The sequence below is a fragment of the Dermacentor albipictus genome, chromosome 5 (assembly GCF_038994185.2).
Source record: "Dermacentor albipictus isolate Rhodes 1998 colony chromosome 5, USDA_Dalb.pri_finalv2, whole genome shotgun sequence".
In the NCBI taxonomy this organism is placed as follows: domain Eukaryota; kingdom Metazoa; phylum Arthropoda; class Arachnida; order Ixodida; family Ixodidae; genus Dermacentor; species Dermacentor albipictus.
In genome coordinates, this window is record NC_091825.1 from 130,509,670 (window position 1) to 130,525,817 (window position 16,148).

Sequence of the window (16,148 nt, forward strand, 5' to 3'; positions counted from 1 at the left end):
TTTTCAAATTTATTTTTTAAATTGCCAGTGGCAGATTGCACAATTCTAGTCCATGAGCTCGTCTACTTGAAGAGGCGGACATTACGTGAACGAAAAAATGAAATGGATCATCTACCAATTATAAAAAAATCGCTAATTATGTTTTAACTAATTACTTTATGGCATGTAGTGCAATTTATAAATTTCAGCCAGGGAGTTCGCGAGGCGGATCCACTTGGAAGGAATTTTCATGATGACTCCTGTTTCGAGATACTAATTCCCGAACCTTGCGGAGAATTGCATTGGCGTTCCAGTTACTTTTGTGCTTCAATGCAGGAAACGACGCTTTGTTAAGAAATTAAATAGAAGGGCCATGCATTTCTATCGCAAGTTTGAGGGCGCGTGTCTTGTAAATGGTGTCATCCACGCAATTATTTTCAAGTGGATATGCCTTGCAGTCTCACCCGCTAGAATTTGTTAATTGATATATGTGTCATAAGGTACTTAGTTAGATACTTACTTAGTGAATACTTGCTAATTAGTTGATTATGTATTTTAGCTTATTGTGCAAGTAATGTCCGCTTCTTCGAGTAGATCAGCTCATAAACTAGAACGGTGCTACCTGCCACCGGCAGTTTTCAAACAATTTTGAAGTTGTGCTGAAATGCCCTGTATATGTCCGTCTAAGGGTAATTGCAATCGGTACATATATTACCTTCATGTATGTATGTATGTATGTATGTATGTATGTATGTATGTATGTATGTATGTATGTATGTATGTATGTATGTATGTATGTATGTATGTATGTATGTATGTATGTATGTATGTATGTATGTATGTATGTATGTATGTATGTATGTATGTATGTATGTATGTATGTATGTATGTATGTATGTATGTATGTATGTATGTATGTATGTATGTATGTATGTATGTATGTATGTATGTATGTATGTATGTATGTATGTATGTATGTATGTATGTATGTATGTATGTATGTATGTATGTATGTATGTATGTATGTATGTATGTATGTATGTATGTATGTATGTATGTATGTATGTATGTATGTATGTATGTATGTATGTATGTATGTATGTATGTATGTATGTATGGTGGACTTCATTACTTCGAACAGATGAAAAACTGACTGCAAGCATTACGTGAATTAAGTCACTACAGATGAATAACCTGCCGAGGCAGGCATCATTTGAAAGAAACCCAAAGCAAATAATTCACAAATAAACTGACTACATTATTTACCTTTCCAGTCATAAATATTACGGCACATGCTTATATTGAAAAGTGGAAGATAATCATTATAAGAGTCTATTTCCGTGTTTCTGCATTTCAAAATGACCACGTATACAAAAATAAGTGATACCCAAATTATTTTTTGAAAGAACGAACGAACGAACGATTTTTTTGCCGAGTCCGACCCCCGACCAACCATGAAAACACGCGAAAGAGACAAAGGAAGCTATTTGCCTGAAGAAAAAAACCACACACGCACAGACTGTATGTATATCTACATATATATCCAGCAGACCCGAAATCTGTGATATTAGGTTTGCTTGCTCGCCTTAGTTATCCAGTTTCTTGCGCTGTTTTGATTCTTAGCATCACATACCAACGAGCTTAAAAACGAGCTAACCTATAATGTTCACCACACTAAGCCCGGATGGTAGGCAAAGCAAGATTATCCTTAAAAGCACTTTTGACACAGTGAGATACCTCTGATGCTCATATCTTTCTCTTCCTCATTGGGCTTGTCCGATTCATCGTCACTCATGCGTCTGGGAAAGAAGAAGAGCGGCACGGAGAACACGAGCTGGAGGAAGCCGAGAATGACGAAGCCCAGCCACCAGGCTCCTATCCACCGTGGGTCTTCGTCTGCAAATCCTGGGTTGTCTGGTTTGATACATAAAAAGAAAACACTCAAGTTCAAGGGTCTTGGTTGTACACTTCAAGTACATCGAAAACTTTAAGTGGTCATTAATAAGTAATACCGTGGTTTGAAAAAAAAAACGCCTAATCCTCGAGGGGCCGATATTGCGGGAAAACGAAAACAATCAGCACTTGAACAATTATATATGTCGGCGGGCGAGAAAGCTTGTGAAAAAGATTGCGAAGCTGTGGTGTATAATACTGGGAAGTTAAGGTTGGAAATGCGCACTTCTGTGCTGAGAAAGAAAAGCACGTACGAATGCACAGAAAAAAAATATCAAAATTCTGTTCCGAATGCTGAACCAACTAACTTCTACCACTTGCTTGTTTTTTTTTTGCGACCTGCGGTAACCTTATGACTTTGTAGCTTGTTTATGGCATCCGTGATAGCTAACGTGGGCTTTGTTGATTATACTAAGGCAGTTTACTATAGTGGATTGGCTAACAAGCGACTTTTAGTGAAGTTGATTTGGTCACTACAACTATTTTTATTCAAGTGATCCCTTTTTGGGGACTCAATATCAGCGTCGAACAAAGATGTCGGTACTCACAAAACGGATCTTCGTAGATTGCGAGAATGAGCGCTGAGATAATGAATCCCAGGCAGGGCCCACAACCTCGAACGACAGTGATGATTGCTGTAAAAAATTTCACATCATTGTTATGTGAATATTACCATATCAAAGAAGGAAGAAAACAAAAAAACTCGATAACTGTGACGAAGGTTGGCCGATATAAGTTATGTTAGTGCAGCTTTACATTACCAGATATGTTTTTGAATATCTTGTTAGAAAAGATTCGTATAAATGATAACTAAATGGTCTCAGCCACCAAAGCTCAACCACTCAAGCACTCTCAGGGCAGCGCCAATGATTGTGCTGCCCTGAGTAAAACTATTCAATGTAGATATTCAGAAAAGGCAGCGTTATATTCAAAAGTACTGGAGCACTTTTAACACAGCGTGGGAAAGAAAGGTAAATAATAACGAGAAGCAGACTGTCAGTTTTGGTGTGTAGGACATACATTGATAGATTTCTATATATAGCTAGTGCTGGCGGAGCATGTTAGCTCGGCACACATTTTCTGAAACTCTCAACGTTGTATTCTTTAGGCGGTCCTCTTAGAGAACCTCTAGGTCACAGTATTTAGGCGTTAGAACCTTTGTAGTCGCAGGGCTCAATCCTTTCGGGCATTCGAAGAGGTTCGAAGAGGTCATATCAAACCACGGACATGCGAGATATGTTTAGGGCATCACAATGGAGGCTCACTATAAATTCACCGCCGGCCAGAACACTTCTTATGAGGAGGGCAGGCAGGAAATTGCCGGCATCATACCTGGACAGTGAAACAACATCCACTCACTCACTCACTCACTCACTCACTCACTCACTCACTCACTCACTCACTCACTCACTCACTCACTCACTCACTCACTCACTCACTCACTCACTCACTCACTCACTCACTCACTCACTCACTCACTCACTCACTCACTCACTCACTCACTCACTCACTCACTCACTCACTCACTCACTCACTCACTCACTCACTCACTCACTCACTCACTCACTCACTCACTCACTCACTCACTCACTCACTCACTCACTCACTCACTCACTCACTCACTCACTCACTCACTCACTCACTCACTCACTCACTCACTCACTCACTCACTCACTCACTCACTCACTCACTCACTCACTCACTCACTCACTCACTCACTCACTCACTCACTCACTCACTCACTCACTCACTCACTCACTCACTCACTCACTCACTCACTCACTCACTCACTCACTCACTCACTCACTCACTCACTCACTCACTCACTCACTCAGCCCTGACAATAGGTACTGTCATTACTCTCTCACCCATATAGACGGCCGAGTGCTTCCTACTGACGAGCTCGTCGAGATAGGCCGTGCCCGCCGAGTAGTAGACGGCAGTGCCAATGCCCGTGAGGAAGTTGCAGCTGACAAGAAGTAGCAGCGCGGGAAGCGTCTCAGTCTTGCGTGATTGGGCGCAGTTGAGTTCCCCGAAACGCCGGTCTTCTTCCTGGTCGTGGCAGAAGTGGTTCAGGTCGGACTCGACCTCGGGGTCCGTCATGCTGAACGCCTCATCCGCCTTGCCGAACAGCCAATAGGGTAGCGAGGCGAGTAGGCACGACGCGCCCATGAGGACGGCAGCGACTCCCACCCATCTGTGGCAAAGTGGAAAGAACGCTTTATTGCATGACGATATTAGTCCGAGTCGTCTCTGCCTGTGGACGTGGTGCTTAACTGTGGCGGATTGGCAGCGGGTGCCAGCGCCCCATAGATGTGGTGGACGTGGCGCACTAGGAAGAGCCACAGAGTCTGGTGAAGGTATTCGATTGGTCAGGCTAAGCTCGCCCAGATGTAAGGCATGGACGGGGGGATGTTGGGTCGAGTGATAATGTGAGGAGATGATGCGGAAGTAGTTTCCGCTTACGCAAGTGAAAACACATTTACTGCTCACCTTTAGAGTACGGCTTGGGCACGGGGCTTTTAGCGCTACGATAGGCGCGTGTTACCCCTATTGTCAAATTCAAAAAAACTTTTTCATTCGTAAGAGCTGTTTGCGTACGTTCAGCATCGCGAATAACTGGGACGTTCTCTTACAAGCAATTCTTACCAATGAAATTTTCTCCTCTCTGCCGTTATGATGGCAGAGAGTAGTATTGCTGTGCAGCGATGTTGGCATACGTGTACATGGCCTCATTGCAGGCATAGGCAGGCCAGATGATGCGATAGCAGCCGAGTGAGGCGCAAAAGCGCCGTCGTATTCTTGTGGCCTATGCATCAACCCAAGGTATAACTCACTATTCCTGGCTCCAAAAGAAAAGCTGGGGTGCTAATATCTGTATTAAACAAGCAACATTACAATTTCTGCAGGAGGAACACAGCACCCGACCCCATGCTTATGCTGAAAGTTCTGTGAAACGTTATCGTTTGGCAGGAACAGTTTTCATATCAGTGGAGTCTGAGGAAATCAAGATCCAGGCATCCTGCCTTGTTAGTTTTGCAGGAGCGGCGCTCTATTTGCTTCGAGCGGCACTCGAGTTTGTTATTCAGGAGCCAATTCATCGCTCGGCCATTATTTGTGACGGGAATGCAGCCCTCCAAAGTATAAAGAGTTCTATGTGCTGAGGTTCTCATGAACGACTTTTGTCAGAGATACAACATTTGCACAATCGAGCAACATAACATGGACACGATATATTTTATCTGTCGTTGCCGGCCCACTGCGGTGTCAGCGGACACGATCACACCAACCAATCCGTCCATTGTGCGCATGTCAGTGGCAGATATGTGTCAATTCCACTATCAAGTAGCGACGCAGCAGCTACACTTGGCTCGGTGGCACGCGATAGAACATTGACCTTGGGGGAAGTCAACGAGTTTCATCAACAGTCGCCTACGTCCATTGACTCTTCGTGTGAAGAAATACCTACCACCTGGTCTACCAAGGTGTGAAGAGACTGTTGTACCGGCTGTGGCTTGGCGTCGCGTTTTTAAGTCATACTTGTTCATAATTGGGTGGGTTCGGCAGCCCTACCTGTGACACTTGCGCGCCTGTGAAGAAAACATTTCACATCTTCTCTAGCATCTGCACAGTTTATGAACCGGATAGGCAGTTGCTATGTACCGCGTTAGAGATACGGGACAATCCGCCAATGTGGTCACAGCGGACATGCGCGCTAAATGTCCCGTGTGTCCAGCGTGCCTTCTCTCGTGTCGTGCGTTTCTTTGCACTAAAAACTATTAACATGCAATACCAATTAGCCCACCAGTCTGTTTTGTCGATAAAGGAAACCAGAGTGCTAGCCTGCTTTCTGCTATTTACGGAGCTGCGAGATGGACTGTGATAGTGACTTGGGCCACTTTGGTTTTGTGCGCCGATTCCTGTTTGTTCCTGTTTGCGCGTAACAACGCCTCAACCAAACACCTCTTCCTTTCTGTTTTGTATACTACGCAGACAAGCAGCAGTGGTGTACGCAAGGTAATGTTTAACATTATCTCACGACTCTTGTGTTGGACAAAACGTTGAAGAAATTAAACATTCGCAGTCATCATTACCGTTAACTATCGTCGATCAAAGCAAACAGAACAGAAAGTTTCACTTAGATCGATTCCCGCAGTGCGTGGGATCTGCATAATTTTTAAACCTGCTTTCCATTTTCCTCCGGGTAGGGTAGCAAACCAGACTTTTGCTGGTAAAGCTCCCTGCCTTTACTTTGCCTTTTACCGCTCTCCCTATAACATAAGAACGTTCCTGTGAATAGGGTCCTGTTTTGTTGGCCCATGCTTTCCACACTTTGTTACTAAAGAAGGCGCATGTCATGTAGCTTTTCCCCCCAAAACACCTTCGAATTGGACCTTACACGCAATGGTAGCCCTGCCCTCTCTTCTTTCAATATTTGCAGAATTAAGCACTTGTACATTTTGGGTAGAAAATTGAATGTTTCAAGTAATTATGTGCCGTTTGGCATGGGCCAACCATTTTCCCTAATAGTATACCCAACACTACAATTAGCTGCAATCGGCTCTTACGTCCAGTTGAAGTGTAAGAACCCTTTACCAATATCGGCCTTCTTACTGGCTTCGCTGCGTTTTTTTTTGTCTACCTGAAATGGTGAAAGCTACCTGTACAATGGTTGCAACGAATACACACGGTAGCACTGACCTGGGCCTGTGTCTTTTCGGGCTGTACGTGCCGATGAAGACACCCAGAAGGATGGGGCCGAAGTTGTCGGAGAAGAAGACAAAGCCCGCCGTGCGACTGCCGTAGGCAAACCGCCTTTCCAGCGTCGTGTTGACGCCGATGAGGTAGGAGTAGTAACAGCCTTGCAGGATTCCAAGCGCCGAGAAAGAGATCATGTAGCACACCGGTTTGGTGAAGAAGTCCAGGAACGCTTGCCACGTCCCTTTCTTCTCGGTTGGCTTGGAGCTGCCTCTCTGCTCCGTTGCAGGTGCCATGACTCAGCTGGCTTCGGAGGTGAGACGAGGACGGGACTCACGATGTTGTTATCCTTATTATTTGTTGTTTCTCCAAATTTACGACAGTTTGTCACATTCCCTTTATTGCACAGAGGCAATGATAGTGGCTGCACAGGGAACAATGAGGAGAAAAAAGAAAAGAAAAGGTGAATGCTGATTACAGAAGGAAAAAAAAAATAAGTGGGGCTAACGAAACAATAAATCAACAACGAAATTCATTGCACGATTGCTTGATGTATACATCCAGGAGCTGCGCATTGCAATTACAACAACTCAGGTTGCTTCAACGTTCGCCGAAATTTTATAGCGCAAGTGTTTTCAAAGGGGCACAATACTAGAGTATACAGCCGCAAGAGCCCCGGATTTATCAAGTGCCATACGTGCATTATTGTTATGACGGGTATTGCAGCGAATCCATTGGGTCCTAAGAGTAGCGCAGTGCAGATAAAGAAGTCGTTTCTTTCGATTACGCAATCTTTAGGCAGTGTATACAGAAATTTAAAATTATCCAACAAGATACTTGATTATATATTACTGCTGTATTTTGTACGTTATAAATATGGCGCGCATGTAGTTGTTATTGTACAATAAAAGCCAGTGAGAACTCAAAGAGTTTCTCTTCAGTAAGAACCTTGAGACTGTAGCGTCAATTTTCATATATGAGTCCCGGAAATAGGACGCGAACAACTTCGCATTCCGCGTAGCATATTGGTGCAACGTATTTCTGATGCACTGACAAATAAATAGTTGTACGCTCAACAAAACGCATGTGCCCTTCCTATTAAAATAACGAAGGTGACACCTCTTGAACCCCCACTAGTGCAAAAACAAGAACAACTGAAATGCAATCGTCACATTATGTGAGCCTTGTTCTTTTTTTCTTTTAGCAGGTCAGTGTTCTAGCATACTTAGATCGTAAGAAATGTGGCACTAGTGGTCCGGGAAATAAACCCACAGCCTCGCGATCAGCAGCACAATCAAATAACCATTTAGACACAGCAGCTGGTTTGAAAGAAAGGTCTATGAGCCATCCAGAAATACGTGTAGCGTACATTGCTCTATGAATGCATCATTTTTCTGTTGGCCTGACATTTCTTTATAGCTTCTCGTGTCAAAACAACGTTGAGGAAGTCATTGCTTATTCTTCTTTCTCCTTTTACTTTTCTGGCTGTTTCTATTGGGAATGTTTTTCTTTAGTTGATCATTATTGTACTTTTATTACTTCAACTTTTGTTACTAAAGAGACATGATTAAGCACTATGGTAGCAATATTTTTGCTATCTATTCCTCGATACAAGCTCTATGATAATCTTCACGAAACTCGCGGAACCTGAGATGAAGACATTTTTTTCTCGAGCTCATTGCGGTTGCGCACAGTTCCGCCAAACTTAGAGTAGAAGCTTATAGCATTGGCCTGGCTTAGGCCTGGGATTGTCCAGACACAAAAGCGTTTTAGATAATGCTTCAATGCACGGCGCTAGGGAGACACCCTTGAGCCGCAGTTTTGGTGTCTGAGATCGAGGAAGTGCCAATGGACGCGTGTAGAAAAAAAAAGAAAGTAGTCAGACTTGCTTCTGAAGAACACAACATATCAGTGGTATACTCGGAGAACGTTTTTCCAGTGGCGCCATGAATGTAAACTGTCCTTGGCCGAACGACTAGTGCCCTACATTAGCCATTAGATGCACTTATGAAGACACCGTGTCCCTTCAAAAGGGACTGTAAACATACTTTCCGCAAGGAACAGTAAAAGATGAAAGAGCTTTCTACACACGACACCCTCCGCCCAAAGTGCTCGCGTCGACAATTGTGTCAGTGGTCCAAGTACACATGTTGCGGTTAATGTCGCCGGATTTCATTGAGCGAGTGGAAGTACTACTGAGATTGGGAAAATGGCGACATGAGATGAAGTGGAGGGGGTGCTTCAAAGTGTCTATAATGTCGATAAAGTACTTTAGAGAAATGTCTCGAGAGAACACGTTATTAGTTACGCTAAGCACCAATCAACTACTTTTCGCGCATAATTGCCAACACCATGGTCGAAAACATGTGCACTTGAAGAATTAGAACCCACAAAAATATAAAAGTGAAAACCACCAGAGAGCTGCACTGTTTGCGATAGAGCATTGCGCAATGTGTTAGAGACTTGCTTGTCACTTTTGACGCGTACAGAGACACCAGTGCAAATTTGAATTCCTGTTACATTTTGCTTCTTTCTTTTTATAGAATCCTCGAATATGTAAGATAGCGTCATCACGTCGTGAGGCCTCCTTCCAAACTAACTGGACGTTATTCCTTAAAAATATAAAACGCTGTTGATAATCGTTGTGCTCTAAGGCGTGAAGTCCGAGAGCGTGCAGGTGATAATAGGGGGCAAATATGAAAACGTTAGGCTACATTCATCGCCTACATCAGAAAAAGAAGTAAGACAGCAACGTTGACACCACACGCGCACAGTACACCTCCTGTCTAGAGTGAGCACCGCTCGTCAAAATAGACGCCGTAATTGGTCAGTGGTGCAAACTTATTCGGGATTGCACTGAGACAGAACATGAACAGGTCATAAATATGATTAGCTTCAAACAGGAAAGTCACGATTGGCAAAGCCAGAATGTCGAAGCTGCCAGGCACTATCTAGACGTGAAGCTAGCCAGCCACTGAAGTCCTGCCAATACCCGTATTTGTCTAAAGAGACGTTACCATTAGAAAGAACTTGTCAGTGGCATAAACACACACACAAAAAAAAAATCTTCGCCCTTGGCTGTCACTTGTGTCTCTTCGGGGTAAACAATTTGGCGCCTCAGAATGCTCACTTACATTATGGAGGCTCCAGTCGGGTCCATTCGAAGTACAGTCAGGGCGTTTCAACAGCGTAGTGGCGATTTCCACATCGATTATCTGAAACCGAGATAGGCTATTGTGCCGTCTGCGGGCCATGGCGCACGGAAAAAAGAAAACAAGCTTGGCGTCCCAGTCGAAGTACTCCAGCAGAACGGGACATTTATCGGTTCACTCCCGCGATAAGACTGGTTGCTGTTGCTGCTGATCCGGTTTGACGCGCATCTGTCTCTCGCAGCGAGGCTTGTTCTCTGTCTCGTCAGCACGACCGTTTAAAACAATGCGACGAAGAGCACTACATCCAATTTGATCTCACCGCAAATTGAAACGTTGGCAGCGCAGGGCACCGAGGATTGCATGCGTATAGTGCGGCGACCGTATGCTCGAGGAGCTAGGCTAGATCACATGTCGGGAGGAGGGGAGCTACATGCGAACAAAGGAGAATCCGAATGGTCTGCATGAAGAAAGAACACCCTTTCAGCAGCGCCTCTGTTATTGAACGTTGCACAATCCGCGTCCGCGGATTAGTGAAATGAGTAAGAGAAGGAGAACGGAGGACAAACCACGCTGGCAACTCCGTCCGAACGAAAAGAATGAACTCTTCAGTCAGTTCATCGCCGCTGTGCTTGGCTGACCCTGCGCAGTCTAATAAATGCTAGCAGGCCTCATCACAGGGTCAACTAACAGAGCCGTAATAGAAAGGTAACTTGGCTCCGCTAGTGAGATTTATTACGGTTTAAAACGCAATAAGCCTGCATTTAACCATCTTCAAGCCTTCGAGCGCTGTGTAGCGACCCCGGTACCGCATTCGATGTCGTATACGTGCTGTTTGACAGGACTGCTGCGCACTCTCTGTTATCAGCCGCTACATGCAAAAAGCGCGCCAGGCGCTCATGTGTTTTAGGTTACCATCACCAGGAGGCGCTAGTGTCGCTGCGAGGCCGATTCGCGCGATGTACGAGTAGCGTTAAAAACTCCTGTTTTTTTATCCTCTCCTCTTGCTTTATGAGCACGTTAGCCACTACAGAATGAACGTAAACGAACACGAGCAAAGCGAATGAATCAGTGAACGAAATTAATTCATTGCATGATGATGGCAATGATGATGACCTCAGGGACAGTGAAACATGCCCACTACGGAAGAACGGGCAAGGTCAGATAAATAAATTTTGAGAGGTCGCGAATTTAAATTAAGTCTAGAAAAAGAGGAACAAAAAAAGAGCAGAATCGCCAAATGATTAAAAAAACACCGTGGCTGCAGCAGAGCAAAATGATCTTGCAGATTATTCGTTCTTGGCGAGCGATTCTACTCCAATGAGGGTCATTTGACTTGGCACGGTTCATTTTCACCCGACAAAATATAAAGGCAGCAACGGAGCTTTCTATAACATATATGAGAAAACCTGTCTGTCGGCTCCAGTTTAAACACAACAATGCATAACGTTGTGACTGTGCGAATATGTTTCTTGTTGTTGCACCTCAGATGCTGTAAACCATGTGAGGTGCTGTAAGTGAATAACAGGCACCTTAAAGCACAAACATCCTGGCAGGCAATTCATGCCCAAAATCTGATCTCGAATAATGTACACTGATGCGGTGCTTGCAGCTTAAATGAGACATCTTAAAAGCTCGAAATGCTGTGCAGAATATTTCCGGCAAACTGTAGAAATGACGGGAAGGACATTCTACAACTCCATTGTACAAATTTTAGAAACCGAGACTTGTGCGCGCTGTTATTGGAGATGAATCGTACAACTATTATTATAAAAAACATAAGAAAGCCGCAGTTTAGCCCGAAAGGCGAAGCATCGACTGCGATAGCATATTAGTAGACAACTATACAAAGTAAGGATATCAGCCATTTAAACTTGGAAACATTCGCTTACTAAGTAAATTAACAAGCACCATGTCAGCGCGCACAGGCAAAAATGAACACATCACACTCGATGACCGGCACTCGCTGTCAAAACGCTAGCGTGAGGAAGCGCGGCAGCAGCAGCGAGCGAAGTGACCTTCCTGCTGTCTATCGCTTCAACGCAAACTGGGCGGCGAGAACACAGCTTTCACAGAGGTATCAGCCGTCTGCAGATCGCTTTCATAATAGGGCGCGCGCGACCGTGCGCTCCTGCGCAAAGTACGCCGTTGCTACCGGAGAACGCTTCCCCCTCCCTCCCTCTCCCGATCGAGGTTGAGCCGCGATCATCGTTTCCTCTTGCGTGCGGTCGCGAAATACGCGGCTTCCGGAGAACCTGAGTACAGTTCCCCTGAAGAGTATTGTACACATACTGTATTTCTATAGTTCCGAAGTGACAGCTAGGGCGTAGTTTGTGAACATATTTGGTTTCCCCAGATTTATCAATATATACTGTATTTCTATAGTTCCGAAGTGACAACTAGGGCGTAGTTTATGTATATATTTGGTTTCCCCAGATTTATCAATCTGAGTGCCTGTGTTGGCTTAATTTTCTTTCAGTGAAATCACCGAATTTTCCCATCTTCCAGTAAGTTATCTTTAGTTAGCCTTCTCATTTTCATGCCTGATTGATTGTAAATGATATTGTTGGACTGAGGAGCTAATAGGGACCTGGGTCTTACGGTTTTGCGTCCCGTCGGCGTTGCCAGGAGTAAATGAGATCCTAGAACTGTGATTTCCTGATGACGTCCCAGAGGCTGTCTAGTGTCTTTACGGCGAAGCTGTTAGCCTTTAGTAGGTCGGGATTTTTCGTGGCGAGCTCATATAAAAAAAAAAGCAGCAGCTGGAAAAGGGGTTTGTGTTTGAGTTTCCGCATAACAGAATTAAGTTTTCTCGTATATTTGAATTACAATTCAATGCTATCATATCTGTCGGTTGCGCGTAAGCCGTATTTCAAGAATTTTCTGACATATTTTACTTTTAGAAATTCAATTAGTTCAATAACGCACTTGCGCCAGGCGGAGGGCCCCAAAACAAAGGTCAGCTAGTAAGCTTTGTGTTTGATTTTCTGCGCAACAGAATGATGTTTTCTCATATATTGGAATTACACTCAGGTGCTATCACACCTGAAGGTTGTGTTTAAGTCGTACTTCACGTGTTTTAACGCGATAGCGTTAAGGAGCTCGTGTCGCAGAAAAGCCGGTGTCGTCGGTGTCGGCGTCGTTGGCGTTGGCCGTGAGCGATAAATCCCAGCAGGCACTTCATGAATAAACAACAACTTGCAAGATGGGCTGGGTGGGAATCGAACCAGGGGTCTCCGGAGTGTGAGACGGAGGCGCTACACCACTCAGCCACGAGCTCGATGCTTCAAAGCGGTACAAAAGCGTCTCTAGTGCATGCGGTGTTGCCTTAGAAACGAGCTGTTTCTAAGACTCAGGCGTCCGTCGCTTGCTCAGGCGCACATTTAGTTGCCGCGCCGAACGCGGCGCTGCTCGACGCTCACCGCGTCCGATGCGGGGCGCGTAGTCGCTGCGCCGTAGCCCACTGTCTTACACCCCTTGGCGGGTCGACGGGAACGCTATCGCGTTCCACTCTTGAAGGCGAAGCTCAAGCGTCCTCCAATTTTATGCGAAGCATATTACGAGAGCTCAAGCCAGCTCCTCAGGCGCGGCGTCGTCGCCTTGAATACCACGTGACACCGTGACGTCACGACAGAGGAGAAGTGGCTTTGGCTCAACTCTTGCAAGATCGGCTGGGTGGGAATCGAACCAGGGTCTCCGGAGTGTGAGACGGAGACGCTACCACTGAGTAACGAGTACGATGCTTCAAAGCGGTACAAAAGCGCCTCTAGTGAATGCGGTGTTGCCTTAGAAACGAGCTGTTTCTAAGGCTCAGGCGTGCGTCGCTTGCTCAGGCGCACATTTCGTTGCCGCGCCGAACGCTGCGTTGCTCGACGCTCACCGCGTCCAATGCGGGGCGTCCAAGGCGAAGCAGAGTAACGCATGAGTTGTTTCTTCGTCTAGCCGAACCAAATATAGCCAAGCAACAGCAGTTCACCAAGCTAAACAGTGGTTCAACAAATAAAATAAAGGATAGTATGCTTCGCATCCTGGGCTTAACCTTACCTAAGCCACAGCCATTTTTTTTCTGACGCAATTTACTCTAAAAAATTAATTTAGTTCAATAAGGCACTTGCGCTTGTCGGACGGCCTAGAAGAACGAGGATGCATGCTGTACTTCCGCACACGTGCGCGCAACGTACGTTGCTTGTGGCGGTGGTACTTGTGTAACGCCGTCAAACGTCAGTTGTGAGGTGGTCGTACCTTGTTAAACGTCCACACCAGCTTCGCCGTACATCCACTTTCACAGGGTGGAATGGAACGGATTTATTTTTTAGCTTCGGCGGCTGCCCCACGGAGTAAACCCCCTCCCGGAAGGTATGCGGTCTTTGCTCCACGTGGAAAACTTTGATTACCTGGTAGCGAATAACACCAAGGCCCGAGCACTCCCACATGTGGGGCTCAAAGTTGGCTTGTTCTATACTGGGACCGGGAACCATGGACACCTATTGTCCGGGTTTGTGCTTACTTGTGATCGTCTTGCGTTCTGTCTGCGACGTCTGTCGTGCTTTGCCGATGTTAGTTCATGGACTTTCTGTTCTAGGCTATAACGCCTTTATGATGCTTCTGTCCTTAGTTTGCTTGTTATATTACGTATACGGAGCAAATCCTTCACGGGTATCGCCTACAATATGTAAATGAAATAAAAAAAACAGTAATGGGTAGTCATCCCTTGATGAGTACAATGCTTTTCGACAGTGACGTAACATGTATAAAGCCAATATTTAAAAGCAGAACCAGATAAAATTATTGCGCCGAGTGATAACGTTTGGCATTTGTTAGCCGGTGAAAAGCGGTCGCCGTGGAAAGACAAACAAGCCCACGTGTAAATATTGCTGATCTGTAGCGAAGAAACTTAGCCTTACTGAGTCTCTAACATGACGGCTACGGACATGTGTCTAGGTTGAAGTCAGCGGCCGTTGTTTTACTGAGTTTTTAGAAAACGGAGAGCAGCTCAAGGTGCTCGATATAGCTGCGACGCCTTTGTTTACATTTGCGCATGTGACAATAAAGAAGTATTTTTGTTTACAACCTACATTTAGGGGTCAGTGAATATAATCGTCATGAAACAACCTCGGTAACATAATGCATAAATCAGGCTTCCAGTAAGACCGCCTAGGCATGTGACGGCAAGGTTGAGCTTAATGTGACAATTAGGAGCAATATAAGTATAGCTTCAAGAGAAAAGTGTATAACAGCTGTGTCTTAACAGTACTCACCTACGGGGCAGAAACCTGGAGGCTTACGAAAAGGGTTCTACGTAAATTGAGGACGACACAACGAGCTATGGAAAGAAGAATGATAGGTGTAACGTTAAGGGGTAAGAAGAGAGCAGATTTGGTGAGGGAACAAACGCGAGTTAATGATATCTTAGTTGAAATCAAGAAAAATAAATTGGCCTGGGCAGGAGTAAGATGTAAGGAGGAGGGAAGATAACCGGTGGTCATTAAGAGTTACGGACTGGATTCCAGGAGAATGAAAGCGTAGCAGGGGGCGACAGAAGGTTAGGTGGACGGATGAGATTAAGAAGTTTGCAGGGACAACGTGGCCACAGTTAGCACATGACCGGGGCAGTTGGAGAACTATGGGAGAGGCCTTTGCACTGCATTGGGCGTAGCCAGGCTGATGATGGTGATGATGATGAAGTCTAGCTTCAATAGTAAATTATACAGTAACACTCCCAGAAAAGACACTTTTACCGCGAGAAGAGGATTCATGAACTAAGGAAAGCGCAAAAAGGAAGGACCCGTGGCGACACCACCGTGAAAATCCCGTACTGGCTTGCGGTGACGTCATAGATCGTGAAAGCGCCTGCTAGGGCCTAGTTAATTGTTTATCGGCAATGACCGACTACATTGCATGCTAACTGGGCAAAAAGAAAAAAAAAGAAACTGAACTTAGCAAATTTTGAGAACTTCTATCTCGTCACAACAGCCCAAATGTGACAAAGTGCTTTCAAAGGAGTGACGCCACGCTGTCGGGCCGGCGTTGGCTTTCCGCCCGAAATGCAAGAAATGGAAACACGTACTTGATTTTCTCCTCAGTGAAACAACGTCAGTCCTGCGAAATTAACGAAAATGGAGCTTTGCGTGAACACTTAATCAGTCTAAACAGATTGAGTGGATTGTTTTAGCGTCCCTTTAAAATGTTGTGCTCTATCATGCGCACGGACGAGTTGTCAGTAAGGGCTCATATTGGATGAAGGGATTGTTTATGGACGAAAGACGACAAAGGAATAAAGAAATCACGCCAAATTGTGGAAACGTAATTGCTCAATTTACAATTACACTATTGGAAAAGGTTAGCAGCTGCGCTTGCCATGTCACATGT

The 16,148-nt window shown here is 45.0% G+C and overlaps 1 protein-coding gene across 4 annotated transcripts in view; it reads right to left on the minus strand.

The window, feature by feature from the left end:
* The window catches only part of LOC135906383 (solute carrier organic anion transporter family member 74D-like), a 243,897-nt gene that overhangs the window by 8,662 nt on the left and 219,087 nt on the right, over positions 1 to 16,148 (minus strand). For 3 of the 4 annotated variants that reach the window (XM_065437757.1, XM_065437756.1, XM_065437755.2), the window contains 4 exons: positions 6,634 to 7,054; positions 3,801 to 4,129; positions 2,481 to 2,567; positions 1,717 to 1,893 (listed from right to left, as the gene is read on the minus strand). In XM_065437757.1, the coding sequence (XP_065293829.1) occupies positions 1,717 to 1,893; positions 2,481 to 2,567; positions 3,801 to 4,129; positions 6,634 to 6,926 (886 nt within the window). In that variant the 5' untranslated portion in view covers positions 6,927 to 7,054. Of the gene's footprint in view, positions 1 to 1,716; positions 1,894 to 2,480; positions 2,568 to 3,800; positions 4,130 to 6,633; positions 7,055 to 9,764; positions 9,846 to 16,148 lie in introns of all 4 variants that reach the window. The other variant, XM_065437753.2, reaches the window with a different exon arrangement.